Source organism: Xenopus tropicalis, chromosome 1 (genome assembly GCF_000004195.4).
Source record: "Xenopus tropicalis strain Nigerian chromosome 1, UCB_Xtro_10.0, whole genome shotgun sequence".
Lineage (NCBI taxonomy): Eukaryota > Metazoa > Chordata > Amphibia > Anura > Pipidae > Xenopus > Xenopus tropicalis.
The window spans coordinates 114,533,577-114,558,141 of NC_030677.2; the positions used below are offsets into that span (position 1 = coordinate 114,533,577).

The following is a 24,565-nucleotide window of genomic DNA, read 5'->3' on the forward strand; positions in this document are numbered from 1 at the left end:
CTTTTTCCTCCCACATTCCAAAAACATAAAATCAGGTTAATGAGTCCCTGATAAATTTGACCATAGTGTATGTGAATGTAAAATGTACTTTAGATTGTAAACTCTGTTAGGGCAGGGGCTGTTGTAAATACAGGCCAATCTATGTATCTTAGCATAAAAATGATAGATATAGGATTCGTTGACCAGAATCCCATTATCCAGAATGTTACAAAATTATGGGAAGGTTATCTCCCATTTTAATTAATTAGTTCACATTTTTAAAAATTTCCTTTTTCTCTGTAATAATAAAACAGTACCTTGTACTTTATCCCAACTAAGATACAATTCATCCTAATTGGTTGCAAAACAAACCTATTGAGTTTATTTAATTTTTAAATGACTATTAGTAGACTTAAAGGATGGTGATCCAGATTATAAAAAGACCCCTTATCTGGAAACCCCAGGTCCCAAGCATTCTGGATAATAGGCCCAATACCTGTAATAATAATATTAAATGGAATAGAAAGCAGCTGCAGGTGGGGATAGACATTTTGACTGCACTTCTGCCAGAGTAGATTATGGCAGCCAGTATGCTAGGTGTGCCACAGGCAGAGCTGGGCCAAGCAGTATTGCTGCCAGAGGCAATACAATCTAGCCAGGCGCCACACCAACCTGCCCTATGCTTGGCCAAACTGCAGGGCAGTCATCATTTCTGCTACTAACTTCAACTTTCTCCCCTGCTGTTTGTCACAGACTTCTTGATTTCACAGCACGCCCACAGTGATTTAGTGTACCATGCCCCAACTCATTACTGTGCCCCCCCCCCTTAACTGCGTCCTAGGCACATACCAAACCTGCATACCCCTGGTTCCTGCCCTGGTCACAGTCCTTAGATAATACAGATTCATGACCTGCCACAAAGCCCTAATAAAAAATTACAGGTATTAAAAATGAGTAATATGCTTTCTAGAAATGTTGCTACATTTTTAAAAGTCAGTTTTCAGAGTAAAAATGCATTTAAGGCATGTTTATTTCTAAGAAATTGCACAGGTCCCCTAAGAGATTATTAAGTTTTAATTTGACTTAAACTGGCATAATAATGATAAACACACATACAATTAAAGTACTTTTAGCAGATTGGGATGGGCTCCTGTGGGAACAGAACAGTATGTATAGTGGGACACCAGAATATGGAGTGATTTAGTTCTAGGTTACGTGGATAAGGTACAGGAATCCAACATAAGATTTAATATTTGGTATTGCTACATGAAATGCCTAAAGAATGAATAATGCAATATCATATCTAAACCTCAGAGGGGTGTATTTACAGGTTTAGTGGTAACCCCCCTTCTTGAGCTGCACCTATATTCCATCTGCCAAAGGGGGTTGTGGGATAGCCTACAAAGAAAAACCTATGTGCCGTTTTTGTGTCTGTTACTGGACAGAGGTTGATGTAGAGCAGCAGAGTACACATTTACTAACCAGCCACAGTGATGTCACTAAATGCACACACATTTTTTCATAAACAGCATGAGAGTTACACACTGGGCTGTGTGTTTATATCCTGGCAAGTACAGGTCTCTAGCAACTCTCCTCAACCCGTTATGCCCTTATATTGTACTTTGGACAATAGTCCAGAGTATTCCACTCATGAGGGTGCTCCTTTACACACAATTCCTGGGCCCTACCACTAGTAGCTGCTGGGCCTCCTGTATTTATCATTACACACATTTTTTGTGCATAAACATAAAAAATGGTTTCATTCTGGAAATATGCAAAATTACAGAGTTGCCTTGAAAACCAGAATTTTAAACTAAAGCTTCTTGGCAAATGAGCACCAAACTGCATTATATGAGCAAAATAACCTTTTAGTAATATATATATATATCTATATATATATATATATATATATATATATATATATATATATATATATATATATACATATATATATATATATACTCAGAAATGTAAGTCTACACAGATATAGCAGCAAATATAACACTGTACTATACTAACCCCAGTCATGTACTTATTTTTATGCACTTATTTTTATTTGTACTCTTTTTAAAGAAAAATATAGTTTACATGAATTTACATAACTCACCTATGTCTGTGCCTATATATATGTAGAGAGAGAGATATATCTCATCCCCGGTGGTTAGCATTGCTGGTATGTTGTTCTGTTTGATTCTGGCCTTGGTACTATGTGTTTATATGTGCTACTGTGTCAGTGTGGTTTTTCTATGGGCACTCTGATTTCTTCCCACACTCCAATAACATACAGGCAGGCTTCCTGGCTTTATGTAACTTTGACCCTAGTGTGTGTCTATCAGTGTGATTGGAACATAGGATAGATTGTAAGCTCCACTGGGGCTTAAGATTGATATAAAGGATGTTGGTAATATTAAATTAAAGATATATAATACACTATAATATATATATACATATATATATATATATATATATATATACACACACACATAAACACCTGTAATATAGCCATACAATTATACAGAGTAACATAATCACATACAAATTGATTTTTTTAAACATATTTAGTAATAAAATGACATACCTGCAGATATAATAGCATGTAGAGTGATATACTAATATACAAAACTAAAATGACACTCATAGGGATATAAAGGCTTAGAGAGTGATTTAAAGATGTGCAGAATGATTTAATTATACGGAAAACAGTATAACCCCATTCCCGTATAGAAATGCACAATGGAGCACTGTCAACAGCATGCAATGGGGATAAAATATGTAACTGGAAGCACAGGAAGGGTTAAACGTCCAAACATCCTTAGGTCCTTAGGATGTAATTAGAAGGACCTTGTTATTATGAGGAGGAGGAGGAGGGCAGAGGCCAAGAAAAAGGAAACAAAAGAGAAGAGAGAAAGGAAGGAAGGGGGGTAGAAGTGTGGGAGGGGATGAGGGAGAAGGTGGCTAGCAGAGGAGGGAGGCACTCCATTGTATTAATCTTGTTTTCCTTCTGCAGGGTTGATCCCCCACCCATGAGTATTCCAGGCAAACAAGAAATGAGCTTGAGAAGGGGGGGCTTAGCAACTGGATGGTGGGAGTGTGAAGGATTAGGGGTTAAGCAATAAAAAGAGCAGCCCCTCCCCTCCCTCCCCTGTTAGCTGTCCCTTGAGGGATAAGGGGGAGATATCAGGTCTGGATGCTGGAGATGTGGCATAATCATCACAGTGTTTGGGTACCACATCGAAGAGCACCCCTCCCATCTCCCTCGCCTTCCTTAACTCTGATTGGCTCATCTCTCCCTTACAAAATACCCTTGGACAAATGATGGAAAGCGTCCATCCCCCAGCCACCAGCCAAGGAATCTCCTTAACTAGAAAAGAGATTGATTGCTGATGATTGACAGACAGACTGATAAAAATTACACAGGCATCCATGGACTTAAAGAAAGAAAGAAAGAAAGATAGATAGATAGATAGATAGATAGATAGATAGATAGATAGATGATAGATAGATAGATAGATAGATAGATGATAGATAGATAGATAGATAGATGATAGATAGATAGATAGATAGATGATAGATAGATAGATAGATAGAGGAAACAGACCCTGTGGTTAGGGGGGCAGTAATAACCTAATTAATGAGCTTTTTCTATATATCTTCATATTTACAAAATGAATTTGCTGGGGGCCAGTACCATCTAGTTACACCACTGAACTTAAAACACTATTAAACAGAAATCTACATGGTCACTTACAAGCGTTAAAATTCAATTATTTTGCCCCTGTGCAATAGGGTTAATGACAGGATTCATTCACTGAAAAAAATGGGGAAGACTTCCAGCTACAGTTGCTGTGCATTTAGATATAATAAACACGAGCCTGTATCCATGGTATATAAAATGCAGATCTATACCAGCAGGTTGTGGAATGTTTTATGTATAATAGCAATGAGGCACATCCAGGCTAATTATATTAACTGCATTGTGTCTCTGCTATTTTGGCCTTTATCCTAGTTCTTACTGCCCCTCCGGGGTCCATCATCCCCTTTTCCACTACTAGTAACATTCGCCCCGGATCAGATGAGGAGGCTGAGGAGTTAATAGAGGCAGCCACCCAGCAGGCACCGGAGCTGCAGGGGTTAAATTACTGAGAAGGTCTGAGGTTTCATTTGATTGACAACCCTTCTGCGTGTAGCCAATAGTGGAACAGCAGTCGATCCCCACGTGGGGGAATGCAGTTTGCGATTGGCCGGGCGGAGCTGGAGCTGCTTGCAGGAGTCCGAACCCACGTGGAGGTGGCGGCCGCTGATTGAGCCGGAGGGAGGGGCTGCACCGAGCACCGGGAGACTGGGCCCGACTGGAGATCGGCTCCTCCTACCCTCGGGGTCCGGTAAGAGAGTTGGGGAGCGCTGTGCAGCGGATGCTATAAGGAGGGTGTCGGGGAGGCCTCGGAGAGATGAGGTGAAGGAGGGGAGCAGGACATGGGGCAGGGGCATTACACTGGGGAGGCCTGCTGGGTGGGATAGGGAGAGCAGGCACATGAGAGAACAGGGGAAAGGTGAGCTGTAGAAAGGGGGCCCATAAGCCATTAGGAACATTGAGGCTGGTGTAAAGGCCCTGGGTGGGTGAGTTGTTTACATGGGGGATTGCTGGAAGGGAAACTGAGAATGAAAGAGCCAACACTAAGTGCAGGTGGTGGGACAGGAAGAGACTGGGAGAATGGGGCATTACATGGCGGGGGAATGGGGGAGGTAATGTGCTAGTTTATAAGGATACTCAGACTGAGCGAAAGTGGATCTGGCGTGGGTGTTTCATGCTGTATGTTAAATGTGGGAGCATAAATTGTGGGGGCAGGTTTTGTTGTGTGCCTTATGGGTAAAGTGATTTGGGAGGGAAGGCTGAGACATTGTGTCGCTTTCTTGCGTTTTGGGGGTCTAGTTGTTTAGATGGAGTGATGTGGCTCAAGGTGTACTCGGTTATATGGGTTGTAATGGGTGGGATGGCTGGGTTTCTGGGACATATGGTTGGGGGTGTGTGGTTAGATGAAATGGTGGGGGTGTTTATGGTGTGTTCTTGGTTGGGTGTTCAGGTTGTGGATGTAATTAGAATTGGTCATGCTTTGTTGTAGGCAGCACAGGTTGTTTGGGGGGTGATGATTTAGGGGTGTCTTTAGATGGGGTGTTCTGTGTTCCCTGTGTCTTACAGGTTCTGTGATCAAAGTTTGCATGCTGTATGTAGCATGGTGGGTGGCTGTGAGCATGTAAATAATTATAATACTCTCTGCATGTATCATTGTTTGATGTGGAAATGTAAATTGCTATATGTGTGCGCATGATAAAAAGTGTTGTGGAGATCAAATGTGTAGACCCACAACAAGATAGGATAGGCACGTGGAACTCATGGTTCTTTTGGCATATTTTAGGAACCACAGTCCCCAGCATTTCACTATAATTTGATGTTGCTGGGAAGCACTGGTACCTATTTATTTATTTTAATAACTACTGGAAGGCCTTGAATTTGATATAGTTTTCTTAGAAGGGAATACTGAGGATCTTGTGTTGGGAATCTGACTGTGGTCAGTTTTGGCGAGTGTCCGAAGGAGGGTTGAGATTTGATATGTACATGATTACTGTTACTGGAAAGAAGGTACAATTGTGGGTTTACTTTGATAGGTAGGATCTTGAATGCCAGAAGTATAGTGAGTATTTATGAAATGTACTGAGGGAGTATGGAGTGCCAGTGCTATGTATATTGGTCAGGTCATGGTATATGCTTGTTTACAGGTGTTGACTAAGTGTCTTACAGCACAAAGTGATCTTATGCTGAAAACAGTAAACTGGCTGACCTTTGTAGCATGCTTGTCCAGCCTCCTCCAGGAGTTGTTGAACTACAATTCCTAGCTTCTCCCTGACAGGCAAAGGCTGTTCAGTGGCTAGAAATCTGTGGGTAGCGAGCTGCTACTTTATTGGTGCTAAAAGCAGTGTAAGTGGTTTTTTGCAGTGAGGTTGTGGAATGCCCTTCCTAGTGATGTTGTAATAGCAGATTCTGTTAATGTCTTAAAAAGGGGCTTGGATGAGTTCTTGAACAAGCATAGTATCCAAGGCTTAGATTGTAAGCTCTATGGGGCAGGGACCTCCTTCCTATTGTGTCTCATACCACATGGCACTTATATATATACATATATATATTTATTGTGTTTATTTATTATATCACTTGTCCTCCCTGTGTGTAATTTTGTATTCTGTAAGACTGTACAGCGCTGCGTACCCTTGTGGCGCTTTATAAATAAAGTTATACATACATACATACATACATACATACAAGGCTATTGTGATACTAATATCTACAAGTTAGTTTCGATGTTGGTATATATGGTTTATGTATGTGAGTGTATAGATAGGTCAGTATAGGTTTGTGTGTGCTGGGTTTACTTGGAAGGGTTGAACATGATGGACTCTGGTCTTTTTTCAACCCTGTGTAACTATGTAACAGGGTAAAGTTCTTGGTTTAATGAAAAAGCACATTTATGTTTTCACTTAAGTTATCAGATATGTGACTGACAACAAATATACAGTGCTGATACCTACTATAAAATATTCACTTTTTTTTGTAATAGCAAAACAAAAGTGGCTCAATATACTCATCAACTCAGGGTATTCTGGGAGTGCAAACTGGCCTTATTGCTTAAATCTTACCTGCTATCTCGGCAATGAGCATTTCTGATCAGTAATTACCTGACCAGTGGGTCTAGTGTATGGAGAAGCAGTTGAGAGCATTTTTGCTGGTAATCACAGGGGCAGCAAAACAAATCCACATGTGCATTTCTAAAGAGCAGGGATGAGGGTAATGTACACTTTATCAATAAACATTTTTTAGATTGGTACTTCAGTTGTGTGTGTATTTTGAAATAGTGCTTTATTTGAGGGGCCAGTGCTTTTGTTGGATAACTATGGTTCTCTTTAGGTCCTCAGGGCACTAAAGGAACCCCAGAACAGATAATTGCCAACAACTCTATATATTGCATTCTTTGCCAGGCCATCCACAATAAATTATTTCAGGATATGTATACTACATTGGTATATCACCCCTCCCCCGTTAATATATATTTTTTTCCTTCTTTGAGTATCTGGTAGAATGTGGGGACAAAAACAAGCAATGGCATTGTGTGTGTTTGTTATTGAAATATTAAAAAGGCAGACACTCAAAATATTTCCGTGGGATGTTTTTAAACTAGAAATTGAGCTAGACCGTGCCATCAGATAAAGGAAAACAAATGGAGACGTACTTAGCTTGACTTTGATTCTTTCCTGTCATAAGTACAGTAACAGACCCCTTTGAATGCAATAATGTCATTTCCCCCTCTTACCAGATTGTTCTATTTTCATCTCCTCCTTAAATCCCTATCTTGGCATCTCAACACATTCCAAATCACTTACAGTGTCCTCCCTACCTTCCAGGCATAATAAGCTCCCCCTTCAAAGGCACACACCTCTTTGTGTTTATATGCAATCTTCTGCTTCCTCTTATCTGCACTTTTTTTGTTCTTTAACAATTAATTCTGCCCTCTAGCTTGCACATGCACTACCTTCAGGGCTCTGGCACATGGGGAGATTAGTCGCCCGCGACAAATCTCCCTGTTCGCGGGCGACTAATCTCCCCGAAATGCCATCCCACCGGCGAAAATGTAAATCGCCCGCGAACAGGGAGTTTTGTCGCGGGCAACTAATCTCCCTGTGTGCCAGAGCCCTCACCCATACCCTACTTGACATTCTGTTTAGCTATGTACATACCAGGCTAAAGGTGGCCATACACAGGCCGATAGTAGCTGCCGATATCGGTCCCTTAGACCGATTCGGCTGCTTATTGGCCCGTGTAGGGGCACCAACGACGGCCTGCCCAACCGATATCTGGCCTGAAATTGGCCAGATATTGATGGGGCAGGTTAAAAAATTTAGTCGGATCGGGGACCGAATTGGCTTGTTGATGCGGTCCCCGATCCGACTGCTCCCATTACCGTCATTTTAATTTGATCGTTTGGCCCTGGAGAATTAGCCTAAATTCCCCTGATATCGCCCACCCATAGGTGGGGAGATCAGGAGAAGATACGCACGCTTGTCGACCTCGCCAAGCAGGCAGATCTTGATGTGTATGGCCACCTGTAGTCTGGTGACACATGGGGAGATTAGTTGCCTGTGATAAATCTTTTCTACCATGGGCAACTAAGCTCCCCAAAATTCCCTCACAAGTAAACTTTAGGTGACTTTGGAAAACCAAAGTGATGAGTGATACATGTGCCATCTCACTGGGAATTCACATTCTTGCCAGTGGAAAGGCATTTCAGGGAGATTAGTCGCCCGTGGTAGTGAAGATTTATCGCAAGCGGCTAATCTCCCCAATTGCCACCAGCCTTAGGGCAGTGGCAGACGGGGAAATTAGTTGCCGCGGGCGACTAATCTCCCCGCAATGCCATCCCACCGGCAAGAATGTAAATCGCCAGTGGGATGGCATATGCGTCGCTTCGATTTCCCAAAGTTGCCTTGTGAGGAAACTGGCATTGCGAGGAGATTCATCACCTGCCACTGCCCTTAGTGCAGGCTGACAATCCGCCCATATACATGAAAAATCTTCTAATTTTGCCTTCATCCAGAAGCACTGACTTCGTCCGAGTGCAGGCATGCACTGCTGATATCCACCAATTTACGCCAAGTCTCACATAAGTTATTAGGTAATGGTTGCTTGTGGCTGCACCAGGGTGGATTCAGTTCTTTTAGGTGCAGGCAAAATTAGAAGATTTTTCAAGCAAACGGGCTGATAGTTAGCCTTATGGGGCCTTACGCTAAAGGTGGCCATACACATAGCAATTTCAATCAGTTTCAAAAGATTTTTCTCACCCTCTACTGGCATTCAGGGCTGAATCATCAGATATGGAGGAAGAAACAAAAGATTTTGATCTTATAACCTGGGCGATCGATGAGTCGACCGATATCGGATGCCTCTTCGAGCAGCCATACACGCACCAAATGTCGTATGAAACAAGGTTTTGTACGATATTATCGGTACATGTATGGCCGGCTTTGGGCTAAAGTCCCATGGGGAGATCATTCGCCCGGGATAAATCTATGCTAGCGTGGGTGGCTAATCTCCCCAAAATGCCTTCCCGCTGGCATTAATGTTAGCCTCTGGAGGGGCATACGCATCGCTAAGTCACCCAGAGTTCCCTTGAGAAGAAAACTGACTTAGGGGTGCATATGCTTTCCCAATGGCGGTTCATGTTATTGTCAGTGAAAAGGCATTTCAGAGAGATTAGTCGCCTGTGTTAACAGAGATTTATCGCGGGCAAATAATCTGCCCGTGGGACATTAGCCTTAACTGTTGTGTGGCTGCTGAGATATTTTATTTTACCAACCAGACATGTTTGCTTAGTCAGAAAAAAGGAAAGATGTTTTAAATAAAAAGGTGGGTATTTGAAAATAACAAGAACCCTTCTGGTTACCAGGGTCTGTAATACTAGTAACCCAAAAGAATGTTATGTTTTGCTTTGTATAGCGGCAAAAAAAGACACACTATACTTAAAAGCTGTTGAGCCACCCCCATCCTTTATTTGTATGTTGTTAGACACCTTTATTCTATTTTTTGCTTGTATTTTCTACCTCTATTTTTGTATCAGGGATATTTGTGAAGTTGTGGGTTAAATAAATAAATGACTGTTAGTACAAACATAAATCTCCTCTCTTTTGTAGGACCGATTGCACAAACCGAGACAGTCCCACTACCTCCTTCAAAGATGTTCCCTCAAAACAGACCTCCGGTAAGTGTGTTGTGTGACGTGATGATAAGTTAATATACTGCATGTTATAACTATGAAATATTTTGGACTCACAATTTGAATGGGAAGTAATTGTTTCCAGAGGTTCTGTCTGAGAAATTATATCATGCTGTTAGTGTATAGCAGTATGTCCAGTTATCTCTGTATATGCATGTGTGTCTACACACACACACACACACACACACACTCTGGGAGTTTTATATACATCCTTTGTATGAAAAATATATTTTCTCCATGGTTTGTTTATAAGAGAATGCTGTTAAAAGAAGTGTGCTTTTCTGTAAACAGATAACCCAGTGAGGGCAGGTTTGGCATTTTAATGAGCACCATAGTGCAGCTGCTGTGGGGTTAAACTCTGACCTCAGAGTCCTGAGTAAGTGTTGACCTAATGGATGCACTCTTGGACCAACTGTGACCCATATTTTATGGAGGGACTGGCTACTTTTGTTTTTTAAAATGTATGGAATGCAGCTGGACTATAATCCCACAGGTGAACTATGGTTCACTGTTTAAAGCCCAAGGAAATAGCTACTAGGGTGAACATTTGAACATTTATGGACTGTTTGAGAGCTTGTGCCTGGAGCAGTAGGATTAGATATAGTAGCTGATGATCAGACCTCAGCCGTTTGTGTGCCAAATTAAAGCATTATGGGCTCTGGGTATGTCTAATTATTTAATTGCTAAATGCCCTTGAATGGTATTAGAAGGTATGCAGTTTATTGACCATATAAAATGCTTGAGGCCACACTTCCTTTGTAATATAACCCATAAGGTTTTATTTTAAGGGAAATGCCAGTTTCACAGTATTTAGTAAGCTTAAATAACAGAGTTCAGAAGGCAGACATATGCCATTCGTCTCTGTGCTGTTGGGTGTTTTTTACATAGGGCATCAGGCCATCTATAACTTTTATCTTCATATAGCTATCATGGAAATGTTGGATACGGTGACTATTGCCATTTAGAGTCCTTGTTGTAAATATATATATAAAATATACTGTACATAATCAAATCTGTGCATTTGTGCTTATGAGTGGAAGCTGTCGTACTGAAATCACTGAAAAAAAATGTAGGCACACCAATGTGAATTGAATCAGTGCTGTCAAGTGACTGTGTACACATATATTTTTTTGGAAATCGGAAATAATTTTGCCTCACTTTCTATAAGCAATAACTTCTGAACAGCCTATACCTCAGATATGAATGCCCTATTCTTTCATTCAGCATTTATAGCTATATAAAATAGTTTTTTCTAATCCCTAACTGGTCATTATAATCTCCCTTTACTGGTAGTTTTTAAAATAAATCATTTCTAAGGCAGTAACTTAGAATTTAACTCCTCATCATAATTCAACTTTGTATGGTGCATGTGGTTGGGCTGGGTGACCAAAAACATTTTGTGTGGTTGTGTTCCACTCTCTCTTCTAGCCACATAGGGCATTCTCGGCATGCAAGGTTATGGTTCCCCACAGTGCTTGGGGAGTGAAGGATGACTGCATTGCCACTGTGGCATCCCAGGAATGGCACTGAGCAGCTGGTGTAGTACTGACATATGTACCATCAGAGGATGCAATAAAAAATTCCCTGCTTTTTTTGAGTGGTTGTGAGGTTTTTCTGAGTATAGTAGATTCTCTTACCCTAGGTGAAACTTAAAAAAAAAAATATTTTCTGCAAAATGGACATAGTGCCATTAGATAGCAAATGAAACAATAAAGGGATCTTATCTGAATCTGAAAAAATGAAACAATGCTCTTAAGATAAAGTATAACATGGCAGTGGTTGGAAAGAAGTGGGGAATGACAAGACCTATAATGAAAGATTTGAAGTTGACCTTTACTGACTACTTTTACTGAATGCCACAATGTGCAGTATGTGCTCTTGGCTATATGGTAAACAGAACATCTTTCAAATGCAAGCAGAACACAAATTTATAGGGGGAAATAAAGCTAACGTTCAAGTGACATTTGTGTTTTGTTTTTTTTTTCCTTAAACATCAGTTTTGAAACCAGATTACGTTTGTGTGGAAGGTACAACACTATGCATATCAATCAGTGTGACAGAGAAGTGTTATAGTGGGCACATTATCCCCTTGCTATTGATCAGGTCTGTTGTTCTTAATGTTGCATTTCCTGATTGTCTGGGATCCTGGCCACATCCTACTTGCACTAACAGTTGGTGTCCTGGCAGTATGAGGAAGTCCTTTATGTAGTATATGAGAAGCGTGTTTGACTGGAAAGGAGGAGGAACTAGATTTTGTGGAAACCACTTGTTTCCTAGCAATAACGTTTCCCTTTAACGTAAATCTACACTAACAATGATAGGGGTTGAGACGTGCATACAGTCAGCAAGAGGCCAGTGCTGTAGTGTTTCATCCACTGTTCGTAGGATTCACTCAGTAACTATGGTTTACAGTTACTGCCTTACAGTCTAATGTAAATATGTGCGATTAATGTTCGGCTAGCCTGAGGGCTAATACGTTTTGTGTATATAGTGTATGGAGTCACGTGTTAGGCCCTCAGGCTAACTGATCCTTTATATGTACATATTTGCTTTACTCAATAAACGTGTAATTCCTGCCAGAACCATGCAGTGCTGTATTGCTATGTTTTTCTCGCTTTGCTGCAAGAGAGGCATGAGCGCCCACTCATATTATAAAAGGTATGCTTATTTTATCTAATTATAATCAGTAACAATTTCTTTCCATATTTACCACACATGAATATAACCAAAAGCTCTGTTTTCAGTTGCAAGAGGTCACAGAGATCAGTTTATCTGTGAAACTACGTATGACAACTTGAGACTGCTAGGGAGCAGTTTTTTAGTTTTGGTAAATAAAGAGGTAGTTCTGAACTTGGGTTCAAATCAAGGTCTTCTGGCATGATTTATTTAGCTCTCCTACACTACCTAAGTGTGTCCTGTGAGCATTCTTTCTGAATTTCAGATGAAAAGCACATACAACTTGTTTATACATCCATATAATTTGAAGGAAGACACCCATCAAGTTTGTCTTGCTCCTCCATAATCCTACAAATGCACAAGAGTCAGACTGCAACAAAACAGTGTACTTTAAGGGGGGGACTGTTTTAAAGACCCTTGTGTTATTGGGCTCATTTACTCTATGGGAGTTGGTCAGCCTGATGCCAAACCGGATATCTGTGTTAAATTGAGAGTACTCAGATTGGAACAATTGCACTTGCAAACATTAGGTTGTTGTAGTTCTATTTGAGACCAGAATGCATGATTTAATTTGGCCAGTACTATTGCATACGCTAGACTTCCAGGTTTTGACATGTTCCACACTTGATGATTTTATGTGACTTTTGTTTAAAAGCATGCACAAACCATTAGTTCAACCCCAACAAACAGTAAGGACAAATAGCTAGGGAATAGAATGGGAAAAAAAGAATTGGTATTGCCAAAACATGAGCAAGGATGGTGATGATGAGGGAATAGTTGTAATGGATACTGTACTGTATTGTAAACAAGGTTCTAGTTCAGCATTTAATGTGGAGGGCATTTGTTTGCACCTGAATGAGAAGTTGAATGGGGCAACACATCTAGTAGTATGTAATTATATGTATGTATATATAAGAAAGAAAAGGCTGCTGTGTCAGCTGAAATGTTAGTCACTTGCCAATAAATATTTTTTGCTTTCATAAGCCCTGTGAGTGCGGGATATTTGTTTACAATATCTATGCTTTTTGACATTCTCCACCCAGGCATTTGTTGCCTTTTGATACGTGAGTGCCTGATCTTTGAGTCTTTATATATATATATATATATATATATATATATATATATATATATATATATATATATATATATATATATAATGCCCCCACCCCATAAAATGGCGCCACAAACCGGCCATAGTTACCATGGCAACCAGTGTAAACAAGCCCCACACCCACCAGAGCAAGGTAAATTCAAATGTCAACATATACAGGCAAATAGAATGGGAGTGCAGTGCTGGAAAACAAGGTTAAGTTTAAAATCATGTAGCTAGTACAGGCCTTTCCAATTAGCCCTATAAGTCCAGGTCCTTTTTAAAGGCGGGTTGCATTAACTAGAATTGGACATGTGAGAGTTGTAGTTGCGCCCGGACGCGCTCTCCACCACTCCGTGTAGCTCTTTGGCGTCACTTGCTGCACTTCATCTCCTGCAGATCGCCAGGGACTGAAGCTGGACCCTTGCACTCCTCACTGTCTGCCAGCCGAACCTAGATATTTTTGTTGGTTGCCTATTGGGCACGTCTTACTTGCGCCCCTGGTGCCAGATGGGGTGCCTTGTATACATGATAACTAGGCAACAGTGCGCCCCACGTTCCCTACAATTCGGCACGCTAATTGAATACGCCCGACCAGCGTCCGCAATATTTGACTGGGCATTGCCTCCGTGGGCGATATGATCTGCTCCACATGATGATCACATTTACACACTGAGGTTCAGCGATCGCTGGGTACAGTTGACAGGTGGTGGCTCTACTCTTAGTGCGTTCCTTTATACTTCTAGCTTCTCTGGTGCGCCCGGACATGGGTCCTGGGTTTAATACCTGATGCCTGTTATCTCTAATAAATAATTATCCTCTATAATCTTTTGCTCCTAGCAACTAAGGCATTCATCACTTAGCACAGTGAAAAGCTTGACGTCTCTGACTGGGAACATTCTCTGTGTAGTTTTTTGCAACATTTTTTGCAACAATTTTTTTTGCAACAATTTTTTTGCAACATATATCTTTTACAACATGTATCCATTTGCCTACTAGCTACATGATTTTAAACTTAACCTTGTTTTCCAGCACTGCACTCTCTATTTGCCTGTATATGTTGACATTTGAATTTACCTTGCTCTGATGGGTGTGGGGCTTGTTTACACTGGTTGCCATGGTAACTATGGCCATTTTTTTTTTTTTTTTGCGCCATTTTATGCGGTGGGGGTATTTACTGTGGGTGTTGGGATATGGTCTGTTGGTTGGTCCCTGAGGAAGAGTACTGGTTGTGCTCGAAACGTTGGAATTTTTTCAATAAAAACACTTTTTCTTTTGTATCAAGCCCCTGTGTATATATATATATATAAAATCGCTGATATCATTCTGCATTTGGATACATATTGACTGCTAAACCTTTGGTGGGCACTCACAATTTCCTTTCTCCTATCTTAGACTCACCTACAAGCCTCAGTGGCAGCAGGAGCAGCATCTGGCCCCCCTCAGAGCCTCAAACTTACCTACCCTGAGACTTTGGACCGTATCAAGGAGGAATTTCAGTTTCTGCAGAGTCAGTACCACAGGTGAGGGGATGATCAAAGAATGGCATTTTGTTTTGTTGCATCTGACATTATGGGTTTTCACATGCAGTGTAGCAAATACAGTTTGCCAAGGACCTTCTGCTGGATGACACTTGTTCTCAGCTAGCCACCAATTTTGATCCAGTGTACTGCTAAAAAGTTATCCAGCCTATAGTATTGCATAAGAATCCACACCTATTCTTCACACTTCCTGGTCAAGTACTGTGGACCAGTGTGTTTTTTTTTTTCCTCAAGAGAAGACCTTGGGCAAAAAGTTAGTTTTCAAGCACTGTTGGGGAAGAGGATTATCTCCCTTATTTCTCCTCTATCTTAGTGTTTTATGGTGCATTGTTGCAGTGGTACAATTCACAAAACTCACTTTTTCTGGAATGTCTCCAAAGGAATGGAGTATATGTTTTATATAATGGCTTATTGGGGGGTTTGATTTGCTGGAAAAAATAGCTGTGAGCAAATACCCAACAAGCTTTTGTGTAACTGTGGCCGCAAATGGGAGATGTGTGTGATGCAATTGTTTTTTATATGTCAATGTTTTGACACAAATCACCTGCAATTTTCATCAAGTCCTTTGAGGTAGTGCGCGCCAGGGTTTCCCAGCATCAGTAGACGCATATGCACTGTTTTCAGAAGGAGGCAGGTCAAGTGCTGGGGGTGCCAAACACCGATATGCAGAAGTGAGGAGAGGCTATAGTTGTACATTTGTTAATGGCACCAGTTTGTGCAGCAGCTGTCTGTCCATTTTTGCTCAACCAGAACTGATGTTGCAGTGGTAAATGTCCCCTACTGTCTCCAATTTTCATAAATGATAAATGGTGGCAGCTAAAAGTGTTAAAAACAGGACTGTAAACAAATGGTAAAATAAGAGGTTGAAATAAGAACCTGTTTGCTAGTTTATAATGAAGTTTATTAGAATAATAGTTGTTTTGCACTGTGGTACTGCTAAGGTATAAGCTGTATTTTTATGAAAAGAATTCTTGTTTGTATGTGTTGCTTTATCTTGGTAGAATTAGACCCTGTAATTCTATTTCAGCCACTGTGGAGAAAGTTTTCTTTGCATTCTTTATTTCCTGGTCCATTATCCTATAAATACACTATTGTGGCAACACACAGCAGGAGATGATGAGAGCAATTTAATGCTCCTCCATTAAGTGTGCTAGAAAGAGTATATGTAGTACCACCAACATATGCAATTTTATAAAGACTTGGATAATCCTACCTGCATATCTGAAAAAGGTAACTACATAGTATAGTATAATACAAAAATAGTATTATGGCTAAATTATTCTTAAAGTGTCTTTCAAGAAAATATGCCAAAAATAAAAATGAAAATCCAGTTTTGTTCTACAGTGTATAGAAAGATTAATGAGATTAATTTGGTACATGATGAACATCACTAAAAATGTAGGGAAAGTTAGCAATATTCCATATTTTTCCTCTGGGCTTACCTTCCATTATAGGGCCCATGAACATGTCTTCTCTACATATAAGCATTTCTTTAAAGACGTTGCTGCTGACAAAGCGAGTATACGTCAGTAGTATCTTCAGCATTTGGAACAATAGAGGTGCTGGTCCATTGGTGTTAACATAATACTTCTGCCAAACCGTGTATTGTCAGCGTACAAAAATTGATGATATCTTTCCGTTATATGAGATAATTAAACTTAGAGTTGTGCTTGAAAGGTTGTGAAACCTTTTTGTATTTTCAGTATTTCTCTATGAATATTAAGGTACATGTGATTTTTTTTTACACTAGTGCTAAAGCTAAATAATGAGAACACAGATAAACAACAAACATAACACTTGTTCACTAATTTATTAAAGGAAATGATTCCAAGTTATATATTTGTGTGTTGTAGAAGTACATTATGTGAACCTTTAGGATTATCTGTTTATTTAAAGGGGGAATTGAGAGTCCTGTGTTTAATCAATAGAATGATAATCCACAAATACTAGTTTGTGGAAGTGTGTTATGTTTTGAACAAAGGATCTGAGAGCCTCTAAAAACAAGTTACTGATGCTCACCAGACTGGAAAAGGTTACAAAACAGTATATAAAGCGTTTGGACTGTACCAGTCAACTTTCAGGCAGATTGTGTACTAATGGACGGGCATTTTTGGTGATTATGGGTGAGTACAGAGGACTTCTTGTTTTTATATTTGTGGCAGTATCTTCATCTGCTTTGCTGCCTGTGGACATGAACAAAAATGTCAGGGTGTCTGTTCGTGAACTGAAGCTCATGAAAGTGGGTCATGCAGCAAGACAGCAACCCTAAACGCACAAGTTGATCAACCAAACAATGCTTAAATCAGAAAAAAGTTAATGTTATGCAAAGTCTTGACCATAATCCTATAGAAATGTGCTGAAAAGACCTGAAGAGGGCATTTCATCCGAGGAAGCCCACCAAATCACAGTTGAAGCTGTTCTGTAGGGACACATTTTGCAGCACACACATTTGTAGTCCTGTGTTAAGTCTTTGACTAAATTGTTAAATTGGGTTCTTGAAATCTATTTCTAGGATTTGTATGAAAAATCATATCATGTATTCAGTAATATTTATGCAAAAAAATTAAATTAAAAAAGGTTCACACCATTTCAAGCACCACAGTAAATAACTGCAGGAATCCTGCCTGCAACAACCATAAATGAAATATTATATGTTGTTTGTATTTATGGCTTACTTTAAGGCTGGAGCCAAGTGGTTATATGTGTATTTGTGTTGAAGACCCACTCACTGTCTGAGTGTCTCACTTCACTGGGTCTAACGTAGACTAGCAAAAATGAGATGCCTGCAAATCAACAGATCGGTTCCCAAAGTGTTTGCAGGATAACCCGTAACGTTATATAGGCAGGCACTACTTCATTCGTTTTTTAGGGAAAACCCTGAGGCAGGTCAGGTTTTAGCAGGCAAGTGTAGAGAATCCTTTGCCTGTTAAAATGAAGTTATTTTTCCAATACATTATTGTACATCGACTATTTGCAAAATCTATGCTCTGGTAATGAAACAAAAATATACCATTCATTCTTCTTCTTGTCTTAAGTTTAAAGCTGGAGTGTGAAAAGCTGGCAACAGAAAAAACAGAGATCCAGCGTCATTATGTCATGGTAAGTTGAAGACCAAAATGCTTCCCCATTGGAACCTTTTGTTCTCTATGTGATTTATACTGGTAGCAGAGTCTTGATGCATTTCTAGACTTAACTCCTATTGGCTGTGTCTCCTGTCAGTCTGACATGTGCCTGCGACAGAGTTCTGCAAATCTAACATAACAGTATGTTAGATTTGTGATATGCTAAGTCTGTTTGCCTACGCCATTGCAAGGGGGAAATTAACCAGTGGTCTTTCAATTTATGCAACTGGTTAGAGAGCTCAAGCAACCAATTAATTGGTCCTATGGGAAAAAAGTAATGGCAAAGCCTGGACGTGATGTAAACATATAGGAAGTTCTCAATGTGCCAGGTTATAAACACCCCCATCCCTTCAGAAAACTGATCAGAGAGACTGAAGAAGGACTGATCTAACAGACATAAAAAGTAGCTTTTACAGTGGCCTTTTACCTTTTTATGGTAAATTCATTTTCTAACACGCTGAGAGCATTGTTGGTGGTTTAAAATGATTTGGACATTAAAGGTGAACAACCCCTTTAAGACCGCCATTGCTTGACCACACTGGCAGCCAAAACATATTTAATGACAAATGTATTAAATGTCCTGTCAACATGGGTAGGCTGTATTACACTTATTTAAAGGAGAAGGAAAGGTAAAAACTAAGTAAGTTTTATCAGAAAGGTCTATGTAAATACAGCCATAACCACTCACAGAAACACTGCGCTGAGTCCTCAATCAAAAGAAACACAAGATTTCTTGTCTCCTTTTTGGGAACATGTTTGGTTGTCTGACATCCTCTCTCAGAAAAATCCTTAATTCCCCTGGCCAGAGTCTGGGCAGCTCTCTCCTCTCTCCCCTTCTCCTATTCACCCTTCCTTAGGAATGTGTGATCTGAGCTATAAGGGCTAGACTGCAAACAGTAAGCTATTTAAAATGGCAGCTGCTGTCTTAAGCAAACAGAGAAAGCTTCTAGAGCTCTTTACTCAGGTATGGCAATGTTTTCTGCAGAATAAATATATTGTTTTAGGTGGCACTAATGTGAATCTGTTGGCAGTAAAATGCCAAAATGACTTTCCTTCTCCTTTTAAATGTATTAAACTTATCTAAGGCCTTTAGCTAATTTTTTTAACATACCCATCCTTCGTTAGTGTACTAGACAGGAAGCTCATTTTGGTTATTGTAATATTAATAAGTTCGAGGTATTCTATTTTGAATTATTGGTGATATAGACTTAAGGGCAGATTTAATAAGACACAAATGCTCGGAGTGTTCATTCGAACGCTCAGAGCGTATTTTCGCAGAATTTTCTGTCGCTTGCGCGAATTTTTCGCCGCCCGCACGAAAAAATCGGAAAGGTTTTCCCGTTGTCTACAATCGTTCGGTACGAAAATTTTGTGACTTTCGAATCGCCAATATGATATTATTCTGACTAATATGATTTGTTCGTTAGCATTTTCGTGATATTTGCGATCTTAAGAAATTATCGTATCCAATTCGACTTTATCCTATTCGGCATTCGAACTCTCATTTTCATGGATGTGCCCCTTAGTGACTAAGAAGCCTTATCTTTCACCATAATGGCATGCAGAGAATATCTGGCACCAATGAGCATATTAGGTATGCTTCAGGATTATAAGGATCTAAACTGGGAATGAAAACAGAAAAAAATTAAATAATTTAGGGAGTATTTGGAGTATTATGGTAAACACTGGCGGTAATTTCAAAGGAACAAGAGGGATCATTTTGGTAGTACTATTGTTGATGCAGTGGCTGCCACTGTTGTAGCCCCACTGTGTTTTTGGGAGATTAACCTGCCAATAGTGTCTAAGTAAGCTGCTCTATAAAAAGTCATGATCAGGGAACTTGTCATTTGAGAAGCAGAATGAAGCCTAGTGTATGATGAAAAATTAGGTGTGAGGGGACTTAGAAGTAAAATGGTTTGGAAGGGATTTGTTAGATAATTTAAAAGTAAACTTGAGTGTTTAGGCTAGAGTAAATGGGACAAGCTTGGTTTATTTGTGATAATGACAAGGTTATGTTTGGCTAATTGGGAAGGTAATTTTATGGTGATTTACATTTTGTTTTTTTCTGTACATATGCATATGAGTTTTGTGGCTGCTATTCCAGCTGTAATGTTGAAAATCTATCCACTGAGGTATAACAACAAGCCAAGAATTTAGATCTAAAAGTTTAGATATATATTACACAAACTATGCAATTAAATGTCCGTTTATTCTTTGCATCTCTGACATATTTTGGACAAGGGGAAAGTAGCAAGAAGAAATGAATGGGTGGTTGAAACTGATGCAGAATTTACCAAATAGTCTGCTTATTTTAGTCCTAAAGCTGTTGAATCCTGAAGGTTACCTGTGAATCCACACAAATAACACCACTAACAAACTTATTTTGGTATCAGAATTGTGTGACATTTTAACTATTGAATTTATAATTACTAATGGTGTTCTTGTTTTTAATAACAGTACTATGAAATGTCTTATGGGCTGAATATAGAAATGCACAAACAAGTAAGTATTGCCCGCTCACTAAACTCATCAATTTCTCTTTCCTTTCATCTTCTCTTTATGACTTGTCATTCTACTCTTTTTCACCCTTATTACCTTTGCTCTTCTATAGCAATTTTAATTATACACTATGCTATGCACTTAGGGGTGGCGTGCACTTTTTTTTTTTGTACAATTTATCATGCATAGAGGCTGTAAATCTGTTTTGCCAGCCAGGCTGGAATGTACTGTGCAGCCGTGACTTCATAGAACTATGCTGAAAGTCCTTTTGTAAATGCGGCTCAGGGTAGGCAAATGATTCAGCAGGCACTAAAAATATTATATGCTACAAAACCTATAAAGGGTCAGCTTTAAAAGTCTGTGCTCTTGCAGTGATTGATAGTTTAGGCCAGGGGTCCCCAACCTTTTCATCCTGTGAGCCACATTCAAATGTAATAAGAATTGGGGAGCAACACAAGCATACACAATGTTCCTCGGTTGCAAAATAAGGGCTGTCATTAGCTATTTGGTTGTCCTTATATGGAATGGCAGGAGGTTCTGTTTGGCAGTACATCTGGTTTTTATGCAACCAAAACTTGCCTCCAAATTCAAAAATAAGAACCTGCTTTTAGGCCACTGGAAGCAACATCAGAGGGGTTTGTGAGCAACATGTTGGGGATCACTGGTTTAGGCACAATTGGTCCCTGCTCCACCTATCTGACAGGTTTTGGTGCTTGAGAAACTGGGTATTTGTGATTTACTAGACACAGACTTCATCAAAAGAAGTTGAACCCTGGACCATGCAGTGATATAAAACAAAATGGAATAATGGCTCATCTTTATCACCTATGCTTACTCTCTCCAATTTTAACGTGTATCTGCTTTCATTAATTTTCCCTTTCCTGTCTTCTGCTACAAAAGCAATTTATAAAAACACATCATGCTTTTTACCCATCTCCTAAGATTTTTTTCATTTTTTCTATTTTTCTTGTGGTCTTTGTCCCATTTTGTTCTTGTTATCCATTTCTTTTTCCCCTTCCAAAAATGTCCTTTATCTATTACTAACTGTCTCTCTCTGTGTTTTTACCCCCCAGTCCCGCTGAACATATAAACAGTGATTTTGTTGCACTGCCCTTCTGTTTTTTCATACATCCACATTTCTCTGCTTGCAGACCCCACCTGTGTTTGGCCTTGTGTTTTCTTTCAAAATGTCTCTGTCCCTCCGGTAACAGCTTGCTCATTCTTCATACTGTGAGAGTTAAAGTAGCAGTAAATTGCACATTAACGAGCCCGCCCTATTTAGAGGGAAAATCCATTATGGCCCCTTGAGGCAGCTCACTCTGTGCCAGAACCATTCAAACCTGGCAGCTAGCAAGAATGGTGTATGGCGCTATTACAAGGAATGGAAATGAGAACAGTTACCCTCCCCAAGCAGTGCTAAGAAGGCATTGACTGTCCCTCTTTCTTCTGACCCCCTCTTCTTCCTCTATTCTGTTTGCCTTCTATATTTCCTGCCTCCCGTTTCCACCACCTCTTCAGTTGCTTACCGTAAGACTAAATGATCAGTTGTAAGAGCTGCAATTAGCATGGTGGCAGCAGAAGGGAGAACACTGTTGGAGAGCAGACACAGAAGGATAGGGAGGGAATTAAAGGAGCAGACAAAACAGCCCCGGCAGTGGGAATTAGTGATGCTAATTGATTTTGAGCATTAATACCTTTTATGTTCTTGTTATTGCCCAGTATAACCACCATAAAACCCCTGGTGTTTTGACATAGAGTAGGCTGATCTGTGAGAAGCAAGTGATGCTTGTGTTGGCACTGCTTCCTATTTGCACACCCGTAGTTATACAACTTGCTCAATATAAAACGTGTATGTAGCTCATGTATGACCTTCCAGAATCCTCCCTTTCTTGTGAATCTGTAGAATCCCTTCTATTTCTTGATGTCAGTGTCTGAGAGCTGCTCCTGCCGATACTGCTTATTTACTCTGCCACTGTGTTCTTACTAATTACCCTAAAGGCAGGTGTGTGATGTTCTGGCTTGTCTAGTGCTACTGCACCCCTGTGGGCTTTCTCTCCTTCCCTCGCTGCTCTTAATGATACCATGTAACGAAGCCAGGGAATTGTCACAGATGTGTACTGGGGTTGACTAATAGCAGGGGAGATCAAAATGCCTTCAGAGGACTGTAAAGAGATGAAACTGCTGCCCCCCATCCTTCAATTGACCGTGTCTTTTTCTTGCTGTAATATAGGAGGGGGTGTGTGTGTTTTGTTTTTTGTTTTTTTTTAATTCGTTGGTTTGTATCTTCATTTTATACTTTAATTTCAGACAGAAATTGCCAAGCGGCTGAATGTAATTTGTGCCCAGCTGGTACCTTTCCTTTCTCAGGAGGTGAGTGGGATTATGTCAAATGCAGTTAATGTACCTCTTATCATTCTATTCTTTATAACTATTCTCACTATTCACCCTGCCCTTATATTTATCTGATCTGTAGGTCTTTCTCCCTTTCTCTTCATCTCACATCTCTGTAATTTGCCTCCACTCTAGCACCAACAACAGGTTGTCCAGGCTGTAGAACGAGCTAAGCAGGTGACTATGGCAGAGCTGAATGCAGCCATCGGGGTACGTTTCATTCCCCCTCAACTGACTGTGGTGTGTATACTTCCCACTCCCTACCAATATAAACCACCTTTAGTATATTTTTTCTAGACATATATGAGCACAGAGGAGAAATTGCATTTGAAATTGAATTGTCTGCGTGTTTTCTAGTAGCTTTAGTCCCAGTTAAAGCCTTCTTATAGGCAGGCTGATGTTACTAGTACACCACTGAAAATGCATTGATAATGTTTATGTAGAATGATGGTCTGGACTAGTGCCCTCTAATGGGCTAATGCTCTTTATTAAGCTTAATTATAATTTGTGTTGGTGCCTTCTAAGTGGCCTGCAGTCTACTGAAACAGTTAATGTGTTATTGACTGTGCATAAATCAGTGCTCCCTGTTAAGGTTTAATAAGAAAATCAGATGAACACTGGACTATACCTCCCTATATATGTTTTTGTAGTCTTTTTTTTTTTTTTTTTGAGTACAGTAAAGGGAATATACTATATTAAGGTTAACAGTTCTGCCCTGGGTTTATTTTCTTATTCAAACTGGCTATAACACTAGAAATCTAGAAGAAAAAAAAAGTTGATGTTAAAAAAAAAAATGTCAATCAGTTTCAAACCTTGGTTCAAATAAATCATTTTAACTTCCCGTGTTAAATAATTGTTGAACAATAATGTTTAGATTAGTCAAAAATTATTTGTTTCCATCGTAAGGAAGTTTTGGTTATGGGACATTTACTTTAATTTCTTGTTCAAACTTTAGTCTTCAAACATGAATTTCTGGTAGCCATGGTGAGGCTCTATCATGAGATGTTTTAAATTGTTTCTTAAATGTATGATTTAAATGTGTTTTTGAGCCCTGCCTAACTTGCTATTATTTTTCTGGCAAGTGTGTTTATGAGCTTTGTTTCCTTCCATATGCCTCGTATTGTGTTATTATCATAAGACATAAAGCCAGGATAGAGTGTGTCATTATGGTATTAGTTTGTACAAATTGATACCAGAGACTTATCTCAGTATAAGTCATATAGACTTAAAAAAGTTGCACCAAATCAGCCCTTAAAGTAGTTTGTTTAGTCTCATGTGTAAGGAGCAGTGAGGATGTTGGGGTTTTAAGCAGTGGCTGCCTTTCTGTTAATATAGTTATATTTGTTACATTGGATTGGTTGGTGTATAGCTATACTAGGATATAGCGATTCTGGCTATTTTAATCCATAGTATTTAATCTGTGGGCAGAAGACACTGTTGACTTTACTGCTG

General features: G+C 39.7%; 1 protein-coding gene across 8 annotated transcripts in view; it reads left to right on the forward strand.

The window, feature by feature from the left end:
* The first annotated feature begins 4,178 nt into the window (after positions 1–4,178).
* Positions 4,179–24,565, forward strand: part of tle2 (transducin like enhancer of split 2) — a 39,854-nt gene continuing 19,467 nt past the window's right edge. For 2 of the 8 annotated variants that reach the window (XM_012961727.3, XM_012961733.3), the window contains exons 1-7: positions 4,506–4,529; positions 9,712–9,779; positions 14,956–15,083; positions 18,137–18,200; positions 20,681–20,725; positions 23,030–23,092; positions 23,249–23,323. In XM_012961727.3, the coding sequence (XP_012817181.1) occupies positions 4,511–4,529; positions 9,712–9,779; positions 14,956–15,083; positions 18,137–18,200; positions 20,681–20,725; positions 23,030–23,092; positions 23,249–23,323 (462 nt within the window). In that variant the 5' untranslated portion in view covers positions 4,506–4,510. Of the gene's footprint in view, positions 4,433–4,505; positions 4,530–9,711; positions 9,780–14,955; positions 15,084–18,136; positions 18,201–20,680; positions 20,726–23,029; positions 23,093–23,248; positions 23,354–24,565 lie in introns of those variants that run through there. The other 6 variants (XM_012961752.3, XM_012961736.3, NM_001015842.1 and 3 more) reach the window with 6 other exon arrangements.